Source organism: Parus major, chromosome 1 (assembly GCF_001522545.3).
Source record: "Parus major isolate Abel chromosome 1, Parus_major1.1, whole genome shotgun sequence".
Lineage (NCBI taxonomy): Eukaryota > Metazoa > Chordata > Aves > Passeriformes > Paridae > Parus > Parus major.
The window spans coordinates 18310781-18327936 of NC_031768.1; the positions used below are offsets into that span (position 1 = coordinate 18310781).

General features: G+C 39.0%; 1 protein-coding gene across 3 annotated transcripts in view; it reads right to left on the reverse strand.

The window, feature by feature from the left end:
- Nucleotides 1-7339: 7339 nt before the first annotated feature.
- The window catches only part of FRMPD4 (FERM and PDZ domain containing 4), a 295802-nt gene continuing 285985 nt past the window's right edge, over nt 7340-17156 (reverse strand). For 2 of the 3 annotated variants that reach the window (XM_015636209.2, XM_033512691.1), the window contains 4 exons: nt 14072-14210; nt 12424-13485; nt 10827-12098; nt 7340-9699 (listed from right to left, as the gene is read on the reverse strand). In XM_015636209.2, the coding sequence (XP_015491695.1) occupies nt 8348-9699; nt 10827-12098; nt 12424-13485; nt 14072-14210 (3825 nt within the window). In that variant the 3' untranslated portion in view covers nt 7340-8347. Of the gene's footprint in view, nt 9705-10826; nt 12099-12423; nt 13486-14071; nt 14211-17156 lie in introns of all 3 variants that reach the window. The other variant, XM_015636218.3, reaches the window with a different exon arrangement.

A 17156-nucleotide genomic window follows, 5' to 3' on the forward strand; every position in this document is an offset into this window, starting at 1 on the left:
AACTTGACTAAGTTATAAGGTACATCTGGCTGCTGTAGGCAGGAGAAACTCAGCTGTACAATTAGCTGTACTGCATTGGTGCTGATAATTTGCTCATAGAAGTGACCTGTAGAAGAAGCCCTAAACAAGGTATTCAGTGAGGCTGGAAAACATTCAAACTTTCCTACAAAACCTGCTGACTTTGGACTAGAACTAAGAGAGGAGCACAAGGACTTTTCTCTTACTACAGAAAGCAGTTAAAGATAAGCTGAAGTAAGTTTGGGTTTATGCACTCGGAGAATTTTGATCTTGTGGCTGTTTTCTCAAGGCTGCCAGTTTTTAGAGCCATTCATGAAGATTTCATATCAGAAATTGTTGCAAGGATGACAGGATGATCCATTTCAACAAAATGACAGATCAGGAAATTCTTCAGGCATCCATGCATTGACAACCCATGGACAGACTAGATCCTCAGCTGCATCTGTGGTCATTTCAATGACCAACTGAAATAAATTGGTCATTGGCATATGAAAGTTTAAACCCGGATCCTTTGGCATCTCTTTCAAGAAAAAAACAAAACAACAGTCCTGACCATTATGAAAATGGGATTCCCATGAAGTGCCGAGATCACCTCCTTCCATGGATACTGAAAGACATATTTATATTAAGGAACTCAGCACTTCTACTCATACCAAACCCGGGAACACAGGCTAAAGCCTTCAGGCTGTTACCAATAATACTTAGATACACCATTTTCAAACCTGTCCTATATACAAACTTCAAGTTTAGCACATGAAAAAGAAGATTTACAAGGATAGAGCTGTTGATGACATTTACTATCACTCTATGCTGAAATTTGAAAGGCATGAGCAACATGGGAGAATTTTGCAATCCACTGCCAAAAAGGATTTAAAAGACTTATCTTCTCTCTGAAGAGCTTCTCAAAAAAACACTGTAAAAAACAACTACCACTGTGTAACATCTTCGTGTTGCTCATTATCAAATTATTACATAAAAATGGGAGTTTTACTAGTTTTCTGCACTAGTTACAGGCAACTATCCTCTTTTGATCCTCTGTTTATAGTATGAAACAATAGTAATCTGTTTTATTATTGTCAGCGTAATTCTATCTTTGTTGATACAGACTGCTGTCCCATTATCCTTTATGGCAATTCACAGTTAGAATGGAGAATAGAGATTGGTCTTCAAGAAAGAAACTTAACTTACCAGTAATTAGTCTTCTTTAGGATCCACAGACTATAAATAAAGCTGTTCTCAGGGTACACCTACACCTTTTCCCTCCAGACTGCAGAGCTTTTTCCTTTGCAGTAACAATAGATGATCTATTCACACTTTTGTCATCACCTTTGACACAAAAGCATAAAACTCCCCATATCATGCCAAAAATTGTTTAAATGATCAGCCACACAGACATGGTCTAAAACATTGAAGCAAGCCCTGCTAATAGAGCTCATAGAGCTTCTTTCCTTTTTAACTTTCAAATTGATATCCACATTTGCTCACACTGTGCAACTTCATAAAATTAACTGACACAAATTACCTACCAGAGGCTCTTGACTTTACCAAGTGCTGTGGCAGCTCTGGAGAAAGCTCACCAGAGATGGCACAGTGCCTGGGGAAAGAGTGGTGGATATACTGCGGGTCAGTAACTCAACAGTCTCACAGAAGCTGTATACTCAGTTGGAAGTATCAATTCCTAAGTTTTATAGCAAGTGCTGAGACACCTACCATCCATCTAGATAACTGCTGGATCTGTCAGAGATATACACAGTCCGTATATTCTGAGATAGCTTGGACTACAAATACAAAGGGAGCTCTTTTGCTATTAAAGGTACAAAATAAAGCATGTTATTAGAAGCCCAAGGGAAGGTGAAGGAAAGCATAAACAAATAAGTGATGTTAAAGGCAATACCTTCGGCAAAACTGATGGCTGCATCTTAAGAGCTGGCCTATCTCTGAAGAGTAAGGTCAAAGAAGATAACAACAAAGTATGCCACTTTTTTTTTTGAAAAGGAGAATCCATGAGAACATGAAACACCAAATTAAAATTCCTGCAAGTCACCTGCCTGGCAGAGGGAAAGAACTTGATAAATTCAGCTCAAGGCTGTGACGGATGGTAAACAGACTTCATTAATGGTAAGAAACATGCAATAAAAGACTGGACTGCTGCAGTTTGAGTGGGTAACTTGGAACATACTGAACTGATGAGAAGGCCAACAAAAACATCAATCAAAAATCTAATCTAGTTAATAATTTACATTCCATTCCATTACTCATAAGGCACAAGAGAAATAGGAGTGCTGGAAGAGTAAGTCTTCCTCCATCTGCAGCACAGAAAAGGGCATTTCTAGACTCAGAAGAGCAAAACAGCCCACATTCCATAGTAACAGGTGGACAAGTAGCAGCAGAAGTCTCTGAGAAATGGAGTGTTGATATTAAAATTCTGCATCCTTCATCCCACTTTACCTTCACTGAAACTGGGGCCACAGGGCCTGGAGGATAAGTTTCCACTACTATCAGGGGACTGTCCAACAGGCAGTCTGTTCAACTAATCTCATGAAAGTGTTGAAGAGACAAGAATGAGTGTTCAAGATAGAGGAAAATTAGCACTGTGGGATACAAAGTGATACATAAATCTGCTTGTAATAAATCCAGTGGTAGAGCTCAGACAGACCTTTTTTGGGGAGGACCTGATACATAAAATACTAATAAATGAATATAGTTCTCTATGACATTCTGCCAAGGGCTAATTAAATACTGGAAGAACAAAAGGAAACCTACACACACTCTTTCCAGGTTATCAAGTTCAAAAACTGGTAGTTTAGAGGTGAAGTCCTTATTTGAATGAACAATTTTAGATACGATAGAAAGACATTCCTGCAATTCAGATAACGTGGAACTCCACGACACAGATGTGAAGTTTCCGGTCCTTTGGCCAGTCCCTCTTTAATCCTGTTGCCCAAATGGACAGTCAAACCAGAGGGAACACATCTAATACCACTTCCTATAAAAGTGGAAAAATGTAAGCGTCATCCCCCAGTGGAAACTTGATGCTGCACCACAAGAGAAAGTTCTCACACTTCAAGGAATAGCAGTGCTGATGTTGGGACTTTGTCTATGCTGTAATCTCTGTCTCTACGCTTCATTTTAGCATCATGGAAAGGGGGAAGGATCACCTGGAGGAGAAGTCTTAGGACAACCATTTCTGGCTGTGTCAAAATGAAGGCTTTTCCCTTCACCTTGAGAGGGTGACAAGCATTTTAGCTTGGCCAGTATTTGTGTTCTGCAGTTTTGGCGTCACAGATGAGGTTTCTTAGTCTACCAGATAAACACGTAGATGCCCTTTCATTCCACTTTTAAAAGTATGGTAGAAGGATCACATAGGTGCCTTATTTTGAGGCAGTAGAGGCACCTCTTAGACAGGTGGCAAGATGTAAGTCAAATCTCCCTGATCAAAAAGGAAAAAGGGTAATCATAAAACAAGGCATGGTTGAAGAACAGATGATAACTTAGTTGGCCACTGAGAAAAACTGAAGTAGTTCTAGGTACCATCTGTTAAATGTTTTGAGAATAAGAGAAGACTGTTGCAAGTGCAGGTACCATAAAGAGTAAACACCCTGGAAACCTGAGCACATAAACCCAGTGCAACAGGACAACCACTTAAAAAAGGGAATTTAGAGTATTTTCCTAGTGGAGCAGGAGACATAGTACATTCCTTTTACTCTTCCTTAGCTTTGCAGGCTCAGAGTAAATAATAGTTTTTTTCAGAATGGCAAAATGAACTTTAAAATGCAATTAAGTATTTCCTATTGCATAAAACTGTGCCACAGCCTCTCTTTGTAAAAGAAATGCACCTCAAAATCAAAACTGAAACATTCACATTTGCTATAGTACATCAGGGTGTTAGGCTAGTTTTCCTTCTCTTCAACTCTTAGGAAATCAAAGATTGGCTCCCAGATCACATGGCCCAAAATTCTCTCTCCCTAGAATCCTCTGCTTTACAGGCCCTAATGGAAGAGTTTGGATTGAATCTCATGAAATTCCACCCATAAGCATCTTCCACATTCCATCAGTACTGACAGAAAATTTCAGATTTTTCCTTGTGAACACCTATCAGAAAATGTATTTACATTTTCTTTTATTTTAGTTTAGTTTAGTTGAGACCTTAATGATGAGTACCTCAACCTCTATGTGGCTTTGGCCAAATCTAGGTCTGAAAACAAATTAGGGCCATTTCACAGGTAGTGCAGTGGAAGATTGTGATCACCTTCTTTTTGTGCACAACAGCTACTGCTGAATTTTGAGTGGTAAATTATAAATACTGGTTAATGTTAGTGCCACATGTTCATCACTAAGCTATTCATGACATGAACCAGGTTTTCAATTTGTAACAGTTTAGTGCTTAGTGCAATGAGGCTCTGGTTTTTAACATCTGCTGCTACAATGCTACAGTTATACCCTAGTGAGCCAAATTAATCCCTGATAAAATACTACTAAATTTAACTGGATTTAAGTGCAGTAATCATGTCTCTCTTTGATATAAATTGTGTGACAAAGTTATTCAGGAATGAATTTCTCAGCTTCCAATAATGTGCTAGTGTGATTATTTCACATGTCTGGTGAGCAGTGGGGACATCATGAAGCGTTCTGGATCATGATTCGGTGATCATGAATCAATAGAGTATTAATGAAATAGAAGGAAAAAATTATAGGTATGCGGCTTTGTTTCTTAATGTCAAAATGGCAGACTTTGCCCAATTATTTTATAAAACAGCCTGAACTTAAGGGCTCAAACATGAATGCCTGTCATTTTGTCAAATTAAAAATCACTAAACATATAGTGAATATACAAAAGTTTATAAATGTATTGTATTATATTGTATATAGATGACATTCTATCATTTAGCATTTCTTTACTGCCTTAGTGCAAGTAGGTACATACTGATGGCATTCCCTCATGTCATGAAGTTAAACTGTGCAATTAATGCGGGAATCAATTAGGATGCCACACAGGAGGATAAGGTTACCTTAATGCCCAAGATTAATAGAAATGGGCTATAATTCAGCAGCAATTGATGTGCAAGGTGATATGCTCCAGAATTAATAACACTTATGTCTATTATCATCCAATATGCACCTTAGCTGGACAAGACAAGTTGAATTATAGGATCTTAGAATCACAGAACAGCTAGGGTTGGAAGGGACCTTGAAAAGACATCCTGTCCAACCCCCTGTGATGGGCAGGGACATCTTCAACTAGATGAGGTTGCTCAGAGCCCCATCCAGCCTGGCCTTGAATGTTTCCAGGACACCTACAACCACTCTGGGAAATCTGTTTCATGCCTCACCAGTCTCATTATAAAAAAATTTCTTCCTTGTATCTGTAGTTCAAACCCATTACCTCTTCTCATGCTGAAATAGACCCTGCTAAAAGGCTTGTCCTCATCCTTCTTATAAGGCCTTATTTAAGTATTGAAAGGCTGCAATAAGGTCTCTTAAAAGCCCAGTCGAAAGATGAGAGTACTTTCTGACAAAGGATGATAGTGAGACACTAACCTAATATGCCTGTAAATACATGTGATTCTAGGAGACTGCAGACAAATCATTTCCAGCAGCTGTGCCATTGTACAAAGCTCTCATAAGGCAGCATTTAAAAGCCTGCGTATAAATCTGTGTGGAAACATGAAAAAGAGATTCACATGGTACCACATGGGGCTATCTAAAGTCCTGGGGGAAGGAGAAACTGCCTTCTAAGAGATGCCTCAGAGAGCTTGGCTAGATGATCCCATTTATCAAAACTGACACAAGAGCATGGTGGTGCTTTATGAAATCACACTGTGGAACCAGTCAAGGGTGACCATGCTGGTCAGGGGCTGCAGCACATGATGTATGAGGAGAGACTGAAGAAACTGGTTTTTCTCAGTCTGGAGGAGAAAAGGCCTAGGGGAGACTTTATTTCAGCCTACAGCTGCCTGATGAAAGGGTAGAGAGACAACAGAACCTGACTCTTCTAAAGGATGCACATGAATGGATATTGTTGGAACATGAAAAATTCTGATTAGACCTAAAGAATTTTGCATTTTTTTAGCCATAAATACTGTCCAATATTGGAACTGGTGCCCAGAGAAATTGTCCCACAATTGGATATTCATATCAGCTCTGAGCAACTTGATCTGACTGGACCTGAGCAGAGGTTGAACTAGGCGAACTACAAAGAAGCATTTAGATTTACAATCCAAATTATTCTATGATATGAAAAAAGGTCAGAGAGACACCCCCCCCCGCCCACTTGTTAAAAAAAAACACATCAAAAAATAGAGAGAGAGAGTGTGTGAGAGAGAGAGAGAGAGAGAGTGTGTGTGTGAGAGAGAGAGAGAGAGAGAGAGAGAGAGAGAGAGAGAGAGAGAGCGCATAGACCATAGTTAACTTTAAGGAGCAAAATTAACACATTTACTATCAGAAAAGTTCTAGAACAGTAAGAAGAACAAAAATCTACTTACCTCTGAAATAAAATTAAATCCATTGAAAAGAACTGGGATGAAATAACTGGACTAAAAATGCTTAAAGTGACACATTCCTATCTACGTCAGTGCTTAGTTGTGACAATCTAAATTTGTTTTTGAAACTTAGTATTTCTAAATCACTGTTGACATTTTTAAAACTCAGAAAACCATCATGGAATAGATACAAATGCAACAGCTCAGCTTGGTTTTTTTCCCCAGTAAGAAATACTCAAATCCCATAGTATTTGCAGAGCAAGAGCAGCACTCACAGCCCCACTCTGAGCTGCCAGAACGAGAGCACCGAGTGTGAACAGCACACAGGACAAGCTGTTGTCACCCACCAACAGTGTCAGTCAGCCTGCAGCCTATCTCTGAGCTGCCCTCCAAAGTGGGTCCAGGTACTAAGTGAATTGGTCTCAGAAATCAGACTCTTATTAAGTGAAGTGCAAGAAAGTATTTCCTTGATTTTGTTGGTTTAGTCATTCTAGTTCAGTACAGAAAGTTTCACGTGTGCTTCAACTGAAAGGGTTGAACCCGAAGTTCAAAACAAGAGCAGTAATACCCTTTGCACATGGCATTATGAGAAACAGGTGAAAATTACCTACATCAGTTTGGAGAACAGAGGCTGCTGCTCCTCGGTCACTGAGAAGTTCACCAGACGCTCTTGTGAAAGCCTATTTGCCAGCCAGAACTCAGAGCTGCTGCTTTGGCTGCCTCTCAAACACAAGGCTACAAAATGGTTTCCAGAAAGGTTCAGATGGAAGAGATTATTCTCAAATTGCCTTTGTCATCACTCAAGAGAAGAACTGTCTCTAGCTGGAAATATTTCAGAGATATTTATTGTATTCTGAAAATTTCATTTTATTTCTAACTTATTTACAGTTAAACATTCAAAATCATAAAATATGAAGTATAAAATATTTAACAAAATAGATGCAGTCCATGTTGTTCAGGTGCACCATAAATATATGATGAAACAGTAAACAGCATAGGAATTTTCTGATGGTCCTCTCTGTCATTTACCAGCACAAAGGGTGTGTAGACCTGCCTCATACATTCTGGTCTGACCATTATGGCATCAATCTTTCATTGCAGAGAGAACACCACCACCGCTCTGGTTTCTGTGTCCTCAGGCCTGCACAGTTACCTTCACTGTCTGAAATGCTAACACTAAAGTTCAATACATCAGATCCCCTCTGAAGTTAGTATATTCATATATTCAATAATTTTTTTTTTTTTTAAATACAGAATTTCCTAGAAAAGAAGAATCAGGTAATTCAGTCCATATGAACAAAAGAGTCATTTATTATATATATATTCTCTAGTAAGTTATAATAGTCTCTTGGATTTTAAATGTCTTTTTGCTATTTTCAAAGCTTAAAAATTATAATTTTAAAACATTAAATATTGTGTTATATACATTATGATTTAATTAATCATTCTAAACATGGAGCATTTTCCAAGTAAAAACTTGGACAAAACAGAAAACAATTTCATTGACATAACAGGCTTTAGAAGTTCACTTCATACAACCATAAATTTGACTATATGAAAAATAGCCAAACATCAATTTGCTCCTATATGGGACCTTTTTCTGTTTGTTTTTCTGATCTTCGGGAAAGGGTTTTTTGGCTGTTGTTTTTGTATAAACTGAAGGATCGATCTAGTCATTACTTTTCTCAGTGTTCAGTATTTTAACTTTTTTTAATCTCATACCTATTTTATATAAAATAACAAAATATACAGAGAAAGCTGAGTTTGTTACATTAGTTCATACACATACAGTAAATAAAATTTTTTAATGTATGGCTTTGCAAAGGTAGATTATGAAGTGACTTTTGTATTTATTTGTTTAAAAGCATTTTAAGAGAACGTGTTAGTGTGCTTACAATAGCGGCCATGGTATTCGGATGTCGAGCCAAGAGTTTAATGCTAGGATCACCAGAGGTCTTGCCTGACACTGCTTCTGCAGCCCTCAGAAGACAAATGTAGTTTATTACAACCTCGTCTATCTTAGCTATAATTTCCTGCTGCTGTGTTTCAGAGTTCATGACTTTAACTAAACGCATGCAGGCTTCTGTTAAGCAACAGAGTACTTGAAAGCTGGAAGTCATAGCTAAAAGCATTTCCTCAGGGCTTTTATCAGCCATGGCCATTTTCCTGCAGGCACTTCCCAACTGTCTCGATTCCAAAGATAACAGTTGTTTGTACTTAGAAAGTTTAAGGTCATATGTTTCTGGATGTAAATCTTCTCTCTTGCCCATACTTGCTCGGACCAGTGAGAGTAGCTCATTGGCATCCTTTTGTGCTGCAATAAATCCATCAGGCATTGCATAAGTCTTCTCTTTCATCACATTTATTCGTGTGATTCGTGCATCGAAGGCTACATCGTTGAGATTCACATCAATTTGGCCACCTTGGGTGTCAGCACTGCTCTTCTCACGCTCATTGACTGCATCATGTGGGGGCTCAGCAGCTTTCGGGGACTCCAAGACTTTCTGCTCATTGTCACTGGATGACTGAGCAACTGGTTCTGTGAGCTCACACGGGGTCTGTGGTTCGAAGAGATGTGAGGGCTGATGTCTGTCTCGGTCATCTTCCTCCTCGTTGTCATCATTTCCTCTGCTCAGGAAGCAATAGCTAAAGGGGCCCCGACACCTCCAGGTGCTGCTGGTCAGCTTTCGCAAGGGCAGTGTTCGACACTGCTTGGAGTCCTTCTGGCTGGTGCCTGTGCCCGAACACCTCTTACTGTCCTTCCTATCAGTGCTGATGTACACACAACTCTGAGAGTAACTTTTTGACAGCTTTTTGCCCAGGGAAAATTCCACCCTTCTCTCCGATTTGGATTCCTCCTTTCGGGTGGTGTCCAGGCATTTCAAGCTGGCCGTGGCTGCCTTCTTCTCAAACAGCATCTCAGTGCCTGCAGATCCTCCAATGCTGCTGCTGCTGCTGCTGCGTCTCAGCATTTTCTTGTTCTGCGGCATCCTGAGGCTTCCTCCTATCATGTCATATGGCCATAAACTAACTGTTGCCCCACAAGCCTGATTTACTTTGGGAATGTCACAAGAGTCTTCATTTTGACTTGGCACCTTTGATTCTGATAGCATGGATGATAGCATGATGGAGTCAGCTAGAGGCTGTCTAGGAAAAGCTGTAGGCATGCCTCCTTGTCTTCCCTTTTCAGGCTCTGTGAAAGCTACACTAGGGGTAGTAGAAGAGCAGACAGAATAATTAAGCATCACCCTGATAATATTCATAGGTTGAACTTTAAAATATCTTGTAACAGTCAGTACAAATGGTTTCCTGGTATTTCCCAATAGTCTCCATTCCTCAAAATATTCCATCAAAAATTCATTACCAGTATTTGTATTTCACTAAAATGCCTTTTACAACCAGTTAAATTATAATTTATGAATTAGTAATTGTTCATTTCGCTACAGCAGACTTGCTCAAGAAAAGGAATAGCAAATTATGTACAAAACATCCTAAATCTCCCCTAATACATGGATGGTATGTTTTCCATTAACTAATTAGATGAATAATTTCAGATCAAAATACCTCCTTTAACTACATCTGAAAGAGCATGGAGAGATGAGTTCATGGTAATTTTGGTTTGAGAAAACCAAAGAGAAAGGCAGAGAAAGATTATTTCTCATTCTGAATCCTAGTCTGTTCTACTTCTGGATTTTCATGCATTCACACACTACTGCTACATGTGGGTTCCAGTCCAAGAAGAGGGAAACATTTAAAATCCAACTGAAAGAATTTCAATGCTGCCTGAAAGCTGTGCATTTTTTATAACTTTAAAGAAATGCCTACTGTCAGATTGTGAAGTAAATTCATGCTTAATGAGGTAATGACATTTTCTTATTCTTAACATCTGGAGCTTTTTATTCATATTGGCATGGTTTTGACAACCTGCTAAAATAGCATATAAGACACCTAAGAAATGAATCAAAGGTTTTGCTCCCTGACATTAATATAACTTCTGAAGCCATTTTACAATCAAGTAAGTGTCTCAGACTCAAGTGACTATGGATTTTGGAGAGGCTTCCAAAGAGTGGAAGAGAGGCCTCTCCATCAGTGTCCCTCTAAATACTTTAGCTGTAATGAGAGGTTTTTTAAAATGTTGATCTTTGTATGCAGCTCATCAGAATATCTCAACAAGTAAAATGAACAGATAAACTGAAGGTCTAATGTCACTGTTTACTACAGCTTAATGATACAGTTCCAGATAAAGATAATACATATGTCTTATCTAGACCTCAACATGAACTTGTAGCTTTAAGAATAAACACAAGAAACACTTTATTACTGCTGTACCTGTGGTTTCTTTTATCTTGGGGATCCGATGGCATCCTTCCCTCAAAGTGCCGAAAAGTGGTTCAGCATTAATTGCTGAATGCACAACAGGCACTGTCATCCTGTGACACACGGCTTCGGGCTGCTGGTGCAGGTCCTTGTATGCCGTCCCATGGTTTGGAAGAATGGCAGCTCTTTCATCAGCTGGAACATAGGCAATGCCCTTCATTGATGGATCAGAGATGATGTGCTTACCATCAGAGGTACAAAGAGGGGATTCAACGGGGGTAGCACACGTGCTACTGCCTGTGCTGCATCCTGCATCCACTGAAGAGCACTGAGAACTCTGCAGCGAGAAATGGCCTTCGCTTTGCAGAGATGACATGCGCTTAGCCAAGTGATACTCACAAAGTCTAGCCACACTCTGCTCAGATTCTGGAAGCTTTGAAGGATGGTCATCTGCAGATAAATCAGTATCTTCTGCATCGTTTAGGTCTTTGGCTGAAGACACAGGAGTCATATCTGACAGGAAGTTTTCACCTTGGCTAAGCCCTGAGGTATCATCCTGATCCACCTCAGGATCCACTTCATCCTTACAGTCAGTTTCTGTTTTACCAAGGACAGGAACTCTTGGAAACGTCTTCCCATTAACTGTTTCTGGGCTTGGCTTATCTGCTGCCCCATCATCGGCAGCATACCATCTTTGGCGAAAGGCAGTTCTCTCCACATTAAAAGTGCTTAGGCGCTGGCTGTCTCTTGCTGAAAGAGTTCCAAATTTAGCTTTTAGATCTTCATCAGACTCTGCTTTTTTATTTCCCTGTTGCTTTTTCATAGTAGCATTGCCATCAGAGGAAGCTTTTACTTCACTATCTGTCATCTTATTTTTCCTTTTACTAGTGCAAGAATATACCAAGGATCCCATGTGCAATTTGCTAAAATAATCAGTGACAGATTTTGTTTCCATGGTCTCTGGCTCCATTTCCATGTTATCAGAATGAAGAATCTGCTTTGAAGGCACAACTTTTGACTGTAGCTCTGCAGCCTGACCACCAGCCAAAGGCTGTGAGGGCTTCATGCCTGGCCCTCCAGCCTGATTCTTAGCGATGGGAAATTCAGTCTGCTCTTCCACAAGCGGTTGGTAGCCTTCACTTGTGGTCAAAAACATACGTGCAGTGTTTTCCGACTGTTTCTGTGCTGTGGCTAGTTCAGAGCTTTCAGTCATTTCAGAGGAATTTGTTTCATTGCCAGAATCTGAAGATGACTCAGGGCTATATGCTCGCAGGATAGCTACACCTGCAAGCCACAGAAAATAAGAGTCAATTAAATGACAGCAGCTGAGGCACCTGGATAAGCGACAAGCAAAAGGGGGTGTATTAGAGACAAAAATATTCTTTGCAAGAATACTCTGACTTTATTGCACAGTTCCCGAGACAGGTAGTTTAATAACAGTGGTGGCTCCATTAAATATGAAATACGATGTAAGCAAAATGATGGCAAAAAAATAAAAGAAAAACTAAAAAAAAAACCAAACCAACCCTCATGAAATGGAGTACTTCCAAAGCTAAATGGATGAGATGGAATGATTTTCAATGAATAAATGTAACTATGGTGAAAGAACCTGAATTGTCATTCGTCTGCTGTTCCTCTGAAGCAGCCAAAGCTTCTAGTGCTTGAAGTGTAGAGACTACAGCATCATCTAGCCCCTTCTCACACTTCCCCTCTGTATTAGTAGGGACAGCATCGATAAGCGACACAGGAATGTCATCATTGCCTAGATTACTGTCTTGCTCCTTGTTGTCTCTAGGCTGTGTCGCTTGATTCTGAGAGTCTTCCTCATCAGAACTGTCCCTGAAGCCAGGTGGAGGTGCAGCAATGGCCATGTTTAAGGTATGCAAGAGGAAATCATCTTCATTGTCATCACCTTCTGGAGGTGGAAGTGAAGTCAAATCAATAATGTCATCACTAGAACCAGAAAGGCTGAGAAGAGCAGGCCTATTGATTTCTCCTACCATAATATCTTCTTCACAGCTTACTTCATCTTCATCTTCAGCATCATCTGTGTTTTCTGCATAACAGATATCATGCAGCAAAGGCTCTTCTATCCCTTCTGCAGCTCCAAATATTTTACCATCACTTATAGTTGCGTAAACAGAATTTGTAGCAAACTGAATGCTGTCAGCATCTGGTGACAACTCCAGGCCTTTAATATCATTGGCATTACTAAGATAAATGGCTCTTTGTTTTTCTAGTACTTCTGGACTCTCATCCAAAAGCCTTTCATAGCCAAGAGTCTGGGGACTGATACTATCCAAGTTGGGATCTCCAAATATAAAGGAAACTTTTGCTCCCCTGGGAGAATCCTGTGCTTTCTTGCTAGATTCCAAACCTGAGAGTGACAGCAGTGAAGGCTGGTTAAAATTTCTGCTTTCTTCTGTTTCAGCAGGGTCACTTTGCTTGGCGAGATGCTGATCAAATCCACCTGAATTGTAAGTATTTTCTATGTACAGATGTCTGTGTTCTTTCTGACATAACAGACTTTCGGAAACATCTATAGTCTTCTGCTTTGCATCAGCAAAGGACATTTGAGCCTCCTGATCTCCTTCAGCCAGGAAAGTGGTAGTTTTTGGTATACAGTTCCACTCAGAAGCAAGGATATTATGCTTCCCTCTATTTTCAGGTCCTATAGCATGGTGAAATAAAACCAACATTGTGAAATCAAAGAACAAAGTAATGTAATTTGCAAACAATCATTTGTTGATGCTGAGTATCGAACACTGAATAGGATAGCTGAGCCATCAAATACTTCAGAAAAATGCTTTCAAATTCACCTCTGTTCTAAGTTAAATACCTTTTGACTTAATGACCTAAAGTTTAACTGGGACTTCTGTACCCTAAAACAAATCTAAACCCCTGCTAGGTACAAATGCTATTGCAGGCATAGTAACACAAAAGCAGCTGGTTTCTCCATCACCATATGTATTCTGACAAAAGATATATGCATATAAAATAATAACATTCACAGGGAGTGTGCATCTGTCTACTAGAGTATGAAAGAAATTCGACACATGGTTTATTTTACCATGAAGATGCTATCATAGGCTGGGTATTAGAACATTATAAAGCTGAATTGAATACTGGGGTGCTAGGTCTGAGCCAGCAATCAGATCTCATTCGACACAGCTTTCTATTTATCTGGAGGTGCCTTGGCTTAAGTTGACTTCTGCTTTATACACAGGGCCATTGTTAACATACTCTGAGATAAATACCTGTTTCTCGGCTCCCTGCATTTTTCTTGTTGGCCATGTTAAATATTGAACGTCTTGAGTCTACCAGCAGTCTGTAGTATCCAGCTGTTAGGCAAGCAAGATTCATTGCATCTGATGACTCCATCAGAAGAGTAATAGGCTAGGAAGAATACAATCAAGTTAAGGCTGTTCCTCCTCAATTTGTTTGCCTGTTGACAATTCTATTACATTGAAGCAAAAGTAATTACATCACAAACACGACATTGAAAAATACATGTGAGAATTTATTTTCCTCACTACCAATATCAAACAGTATAAAAAGTTTAGTCAAGATTGGAGTTGTAGAAAGGCAGAGCTCCAACTACACATCTTCACAACTGATTGCTCTTTTTCTGAATGAAGAAAACTATTTTAAGACTCTTGCTCCATCTATTTCTTGCATAGATATCTTACTCTGGCAAAAGCACTATTTAATGCTAGTCTGAATCTGCCACAGATGAAGAACCCAGTACATTAGGTGCAGTTGTATGGGAATCTGCTGCTTCCCAGAAAATGTGGTGCACTAAGTATATGCAAAGAATCATGATAAGCAAACTGTCAGGGAAAGTCGAGGTTCATAAAATACAGCAGTCAGGTTAAAGCTATCATCGCAAGACAGGGGCAGGTTAAAAACTTTCAGTGTTTGTGGCTTGGTGTTACTGAAAAGACAAGTGGAGAAAAAAAGAAGCAGATAAATAAAGAGACTGGAGAAAGATCACCAGAAAGGTGACCAGCAAAGAAAACAAACACAAAACACTGTAAAAAAAGACAGTCCTAACAAAAAGTGAAATCTCAGAGCTTTGAAAAACGGTGGCTGCCAGGATAGCAAGATTTGAACCCGAGACATCCATGTGAAACACTTCAATTCATTTTTCTTTTGTCATTATGTATACATTTTCTTGCCTAAAAGATGTGTTCATGTCTCTATAGCTTTTAATACCAAAAGCTGTTCTCCTCAAATGTAATTTATTAAGGTGGCTAGCCTCTACAACTCCTAGACAGGAAATAAAAATGAAGCTCTTACCATGATGCATAGATAGAAATTACACCACAGACAACCCATCTTATCACTCATCGTTTGTAGCAACTCATAGTATGTGGACATTTGTGACACTTTATCATAATACAGCATGCAGAGCCCACTGTCACAAGACAGATGCAATCTGTCTTTCATTCCAGAAGGAATGTCACACACAGCAAGGATGGCTCTCCAACATAGTCAACCCTTTACTGGTAAAAAGACAACTGATTCTGATGGAAGCTGTGGCCAAAACATAACTGATGATCACAGCTTACTACAAAACCCACAATAGGTCCAAAGAGTCTTTAAAAGCCTGTGCTACAGCATCTTAGGCCACAATGTTCCACGTGCCCTGAATGTTGTAGGAACTATTTTCAGCAACTTGGAAAAATATTGATGGTTTTGGTTAGTTTATTTTTTTTTTTCACTAACCTATTTTTGCTAAAGCTTGAGCTTCTATTCCATACTTTTTTTTTCAAGGTATTAAACTAATGGTATTATAGTTACTATAAATTATTAAACTTACAAAGTGGATTAATTAATCTCTGTTCTTTCTTCAAGTACTAAAAACTGACATTTGAAATGTTAAATTAATCTCAAATTTTTCTGCAGTGATTGGCATGAATTGATGAACTCCACAGAACTCTCAGATTGAAAACAATGCTGTGAAGTACTGTTAATCTGCTGAAAAAGTCCTCTGACAGCTAAACTTTTCTTGCCTGCTTCACTTGCTAAGCAAAACATGCTGAGAACATATTTAAAGAAACAAAAATAAAAATCTAAACTGTCTGTTCGCTAAGAAAATAATATCATATATAACATATGCTGGTACATTCAGAAGCTGAATATATGAACCTGCTAATTGAGGCTAAGTGAAAGGATGAAAACATCATTAAGAATACCTACCTGTGTGTGTCTGGATCTCCTTCACAGGACACAGTCACAACTTGTGCCCCACAGAGAGGCAATATTTTGTCAAATTCCACCCAGAAACGCCTAGATTTTAATTTTTAGTCAGTCTTTCTGGGTTTAAGATCACACGTGTTGAAGTGCAAGGAGATGGGGATATGCACAATTTGCAGTAAGACAGCAACAGTATTATATATAACAACAAAATAGCATGGTAATACATAATACTAAGGCATACGATATGCATATTACATATGGGCAGATGGGAAGGATTTAATTTCTGTATTACTTTCTCCATCTGTAAAAAGGTGATAATAGCTTTCTTACAAGAAGGCCACAAGTTTAGCACAGTAACGCAGGCAAAGCAGCCTGAGATCCTCAGATGTTACCAATGCTAAGTAAGGTGAAGGAGATGCTGTATTCACCAACCAGTAAATTTCTCTTAAGTTGGTGTCAAAGAGCATCTAGATTACTTTACAACCATGTTGTTTTCATTACCTTAAATACAGAGGAACAGTTTCAGGTCAATACACCCAAAGCATTCAAATCAAAAGCCTAGTAAAATATTCCTCATGTGTGCTTTTTGTGTATAGCTGGGCAAGCGAAAGAACTGTTAGGTTCTATTTATTTTAACCAAATATATAATTTTCAAATATAATGAGACCTCTTCCTTCAATCTCTGATTATTCAGATTAATGCCCTAGAAAGTCTATGAAGCCATTCACTTCAAAGCTAAATACAAACCACAGTAAAAACAACCAGGACAGTATAACACGCAAAACTCCACTTGTTTTGCCACTAGATGCTACACAGATGTAAAGTGTTAAGTGAGGTTGAAAAGAAATTAATTGACTATAGGTAAATGATGAGCATCTGTGAATAAAAAATTGAAATTATCAAGGTGCATTCTTACAGTTTATTTTATTAGCAACTGTTATGTGGTTACTTGCAGTAAACTTTGTGGATATAACACTGGATTACATGGGACACTGGTCCAATGCAGCTGGAAATTCTTTACTGGTAATAACACTGTGTATTACACTAGAAGGAGCTTCAAAAGAAGGCAGACTTCATCATCACCTCTTCTTACCATGGAAATGCATGAAGATAGTAACAAAGCAAGTTGCTAGGGAGAGC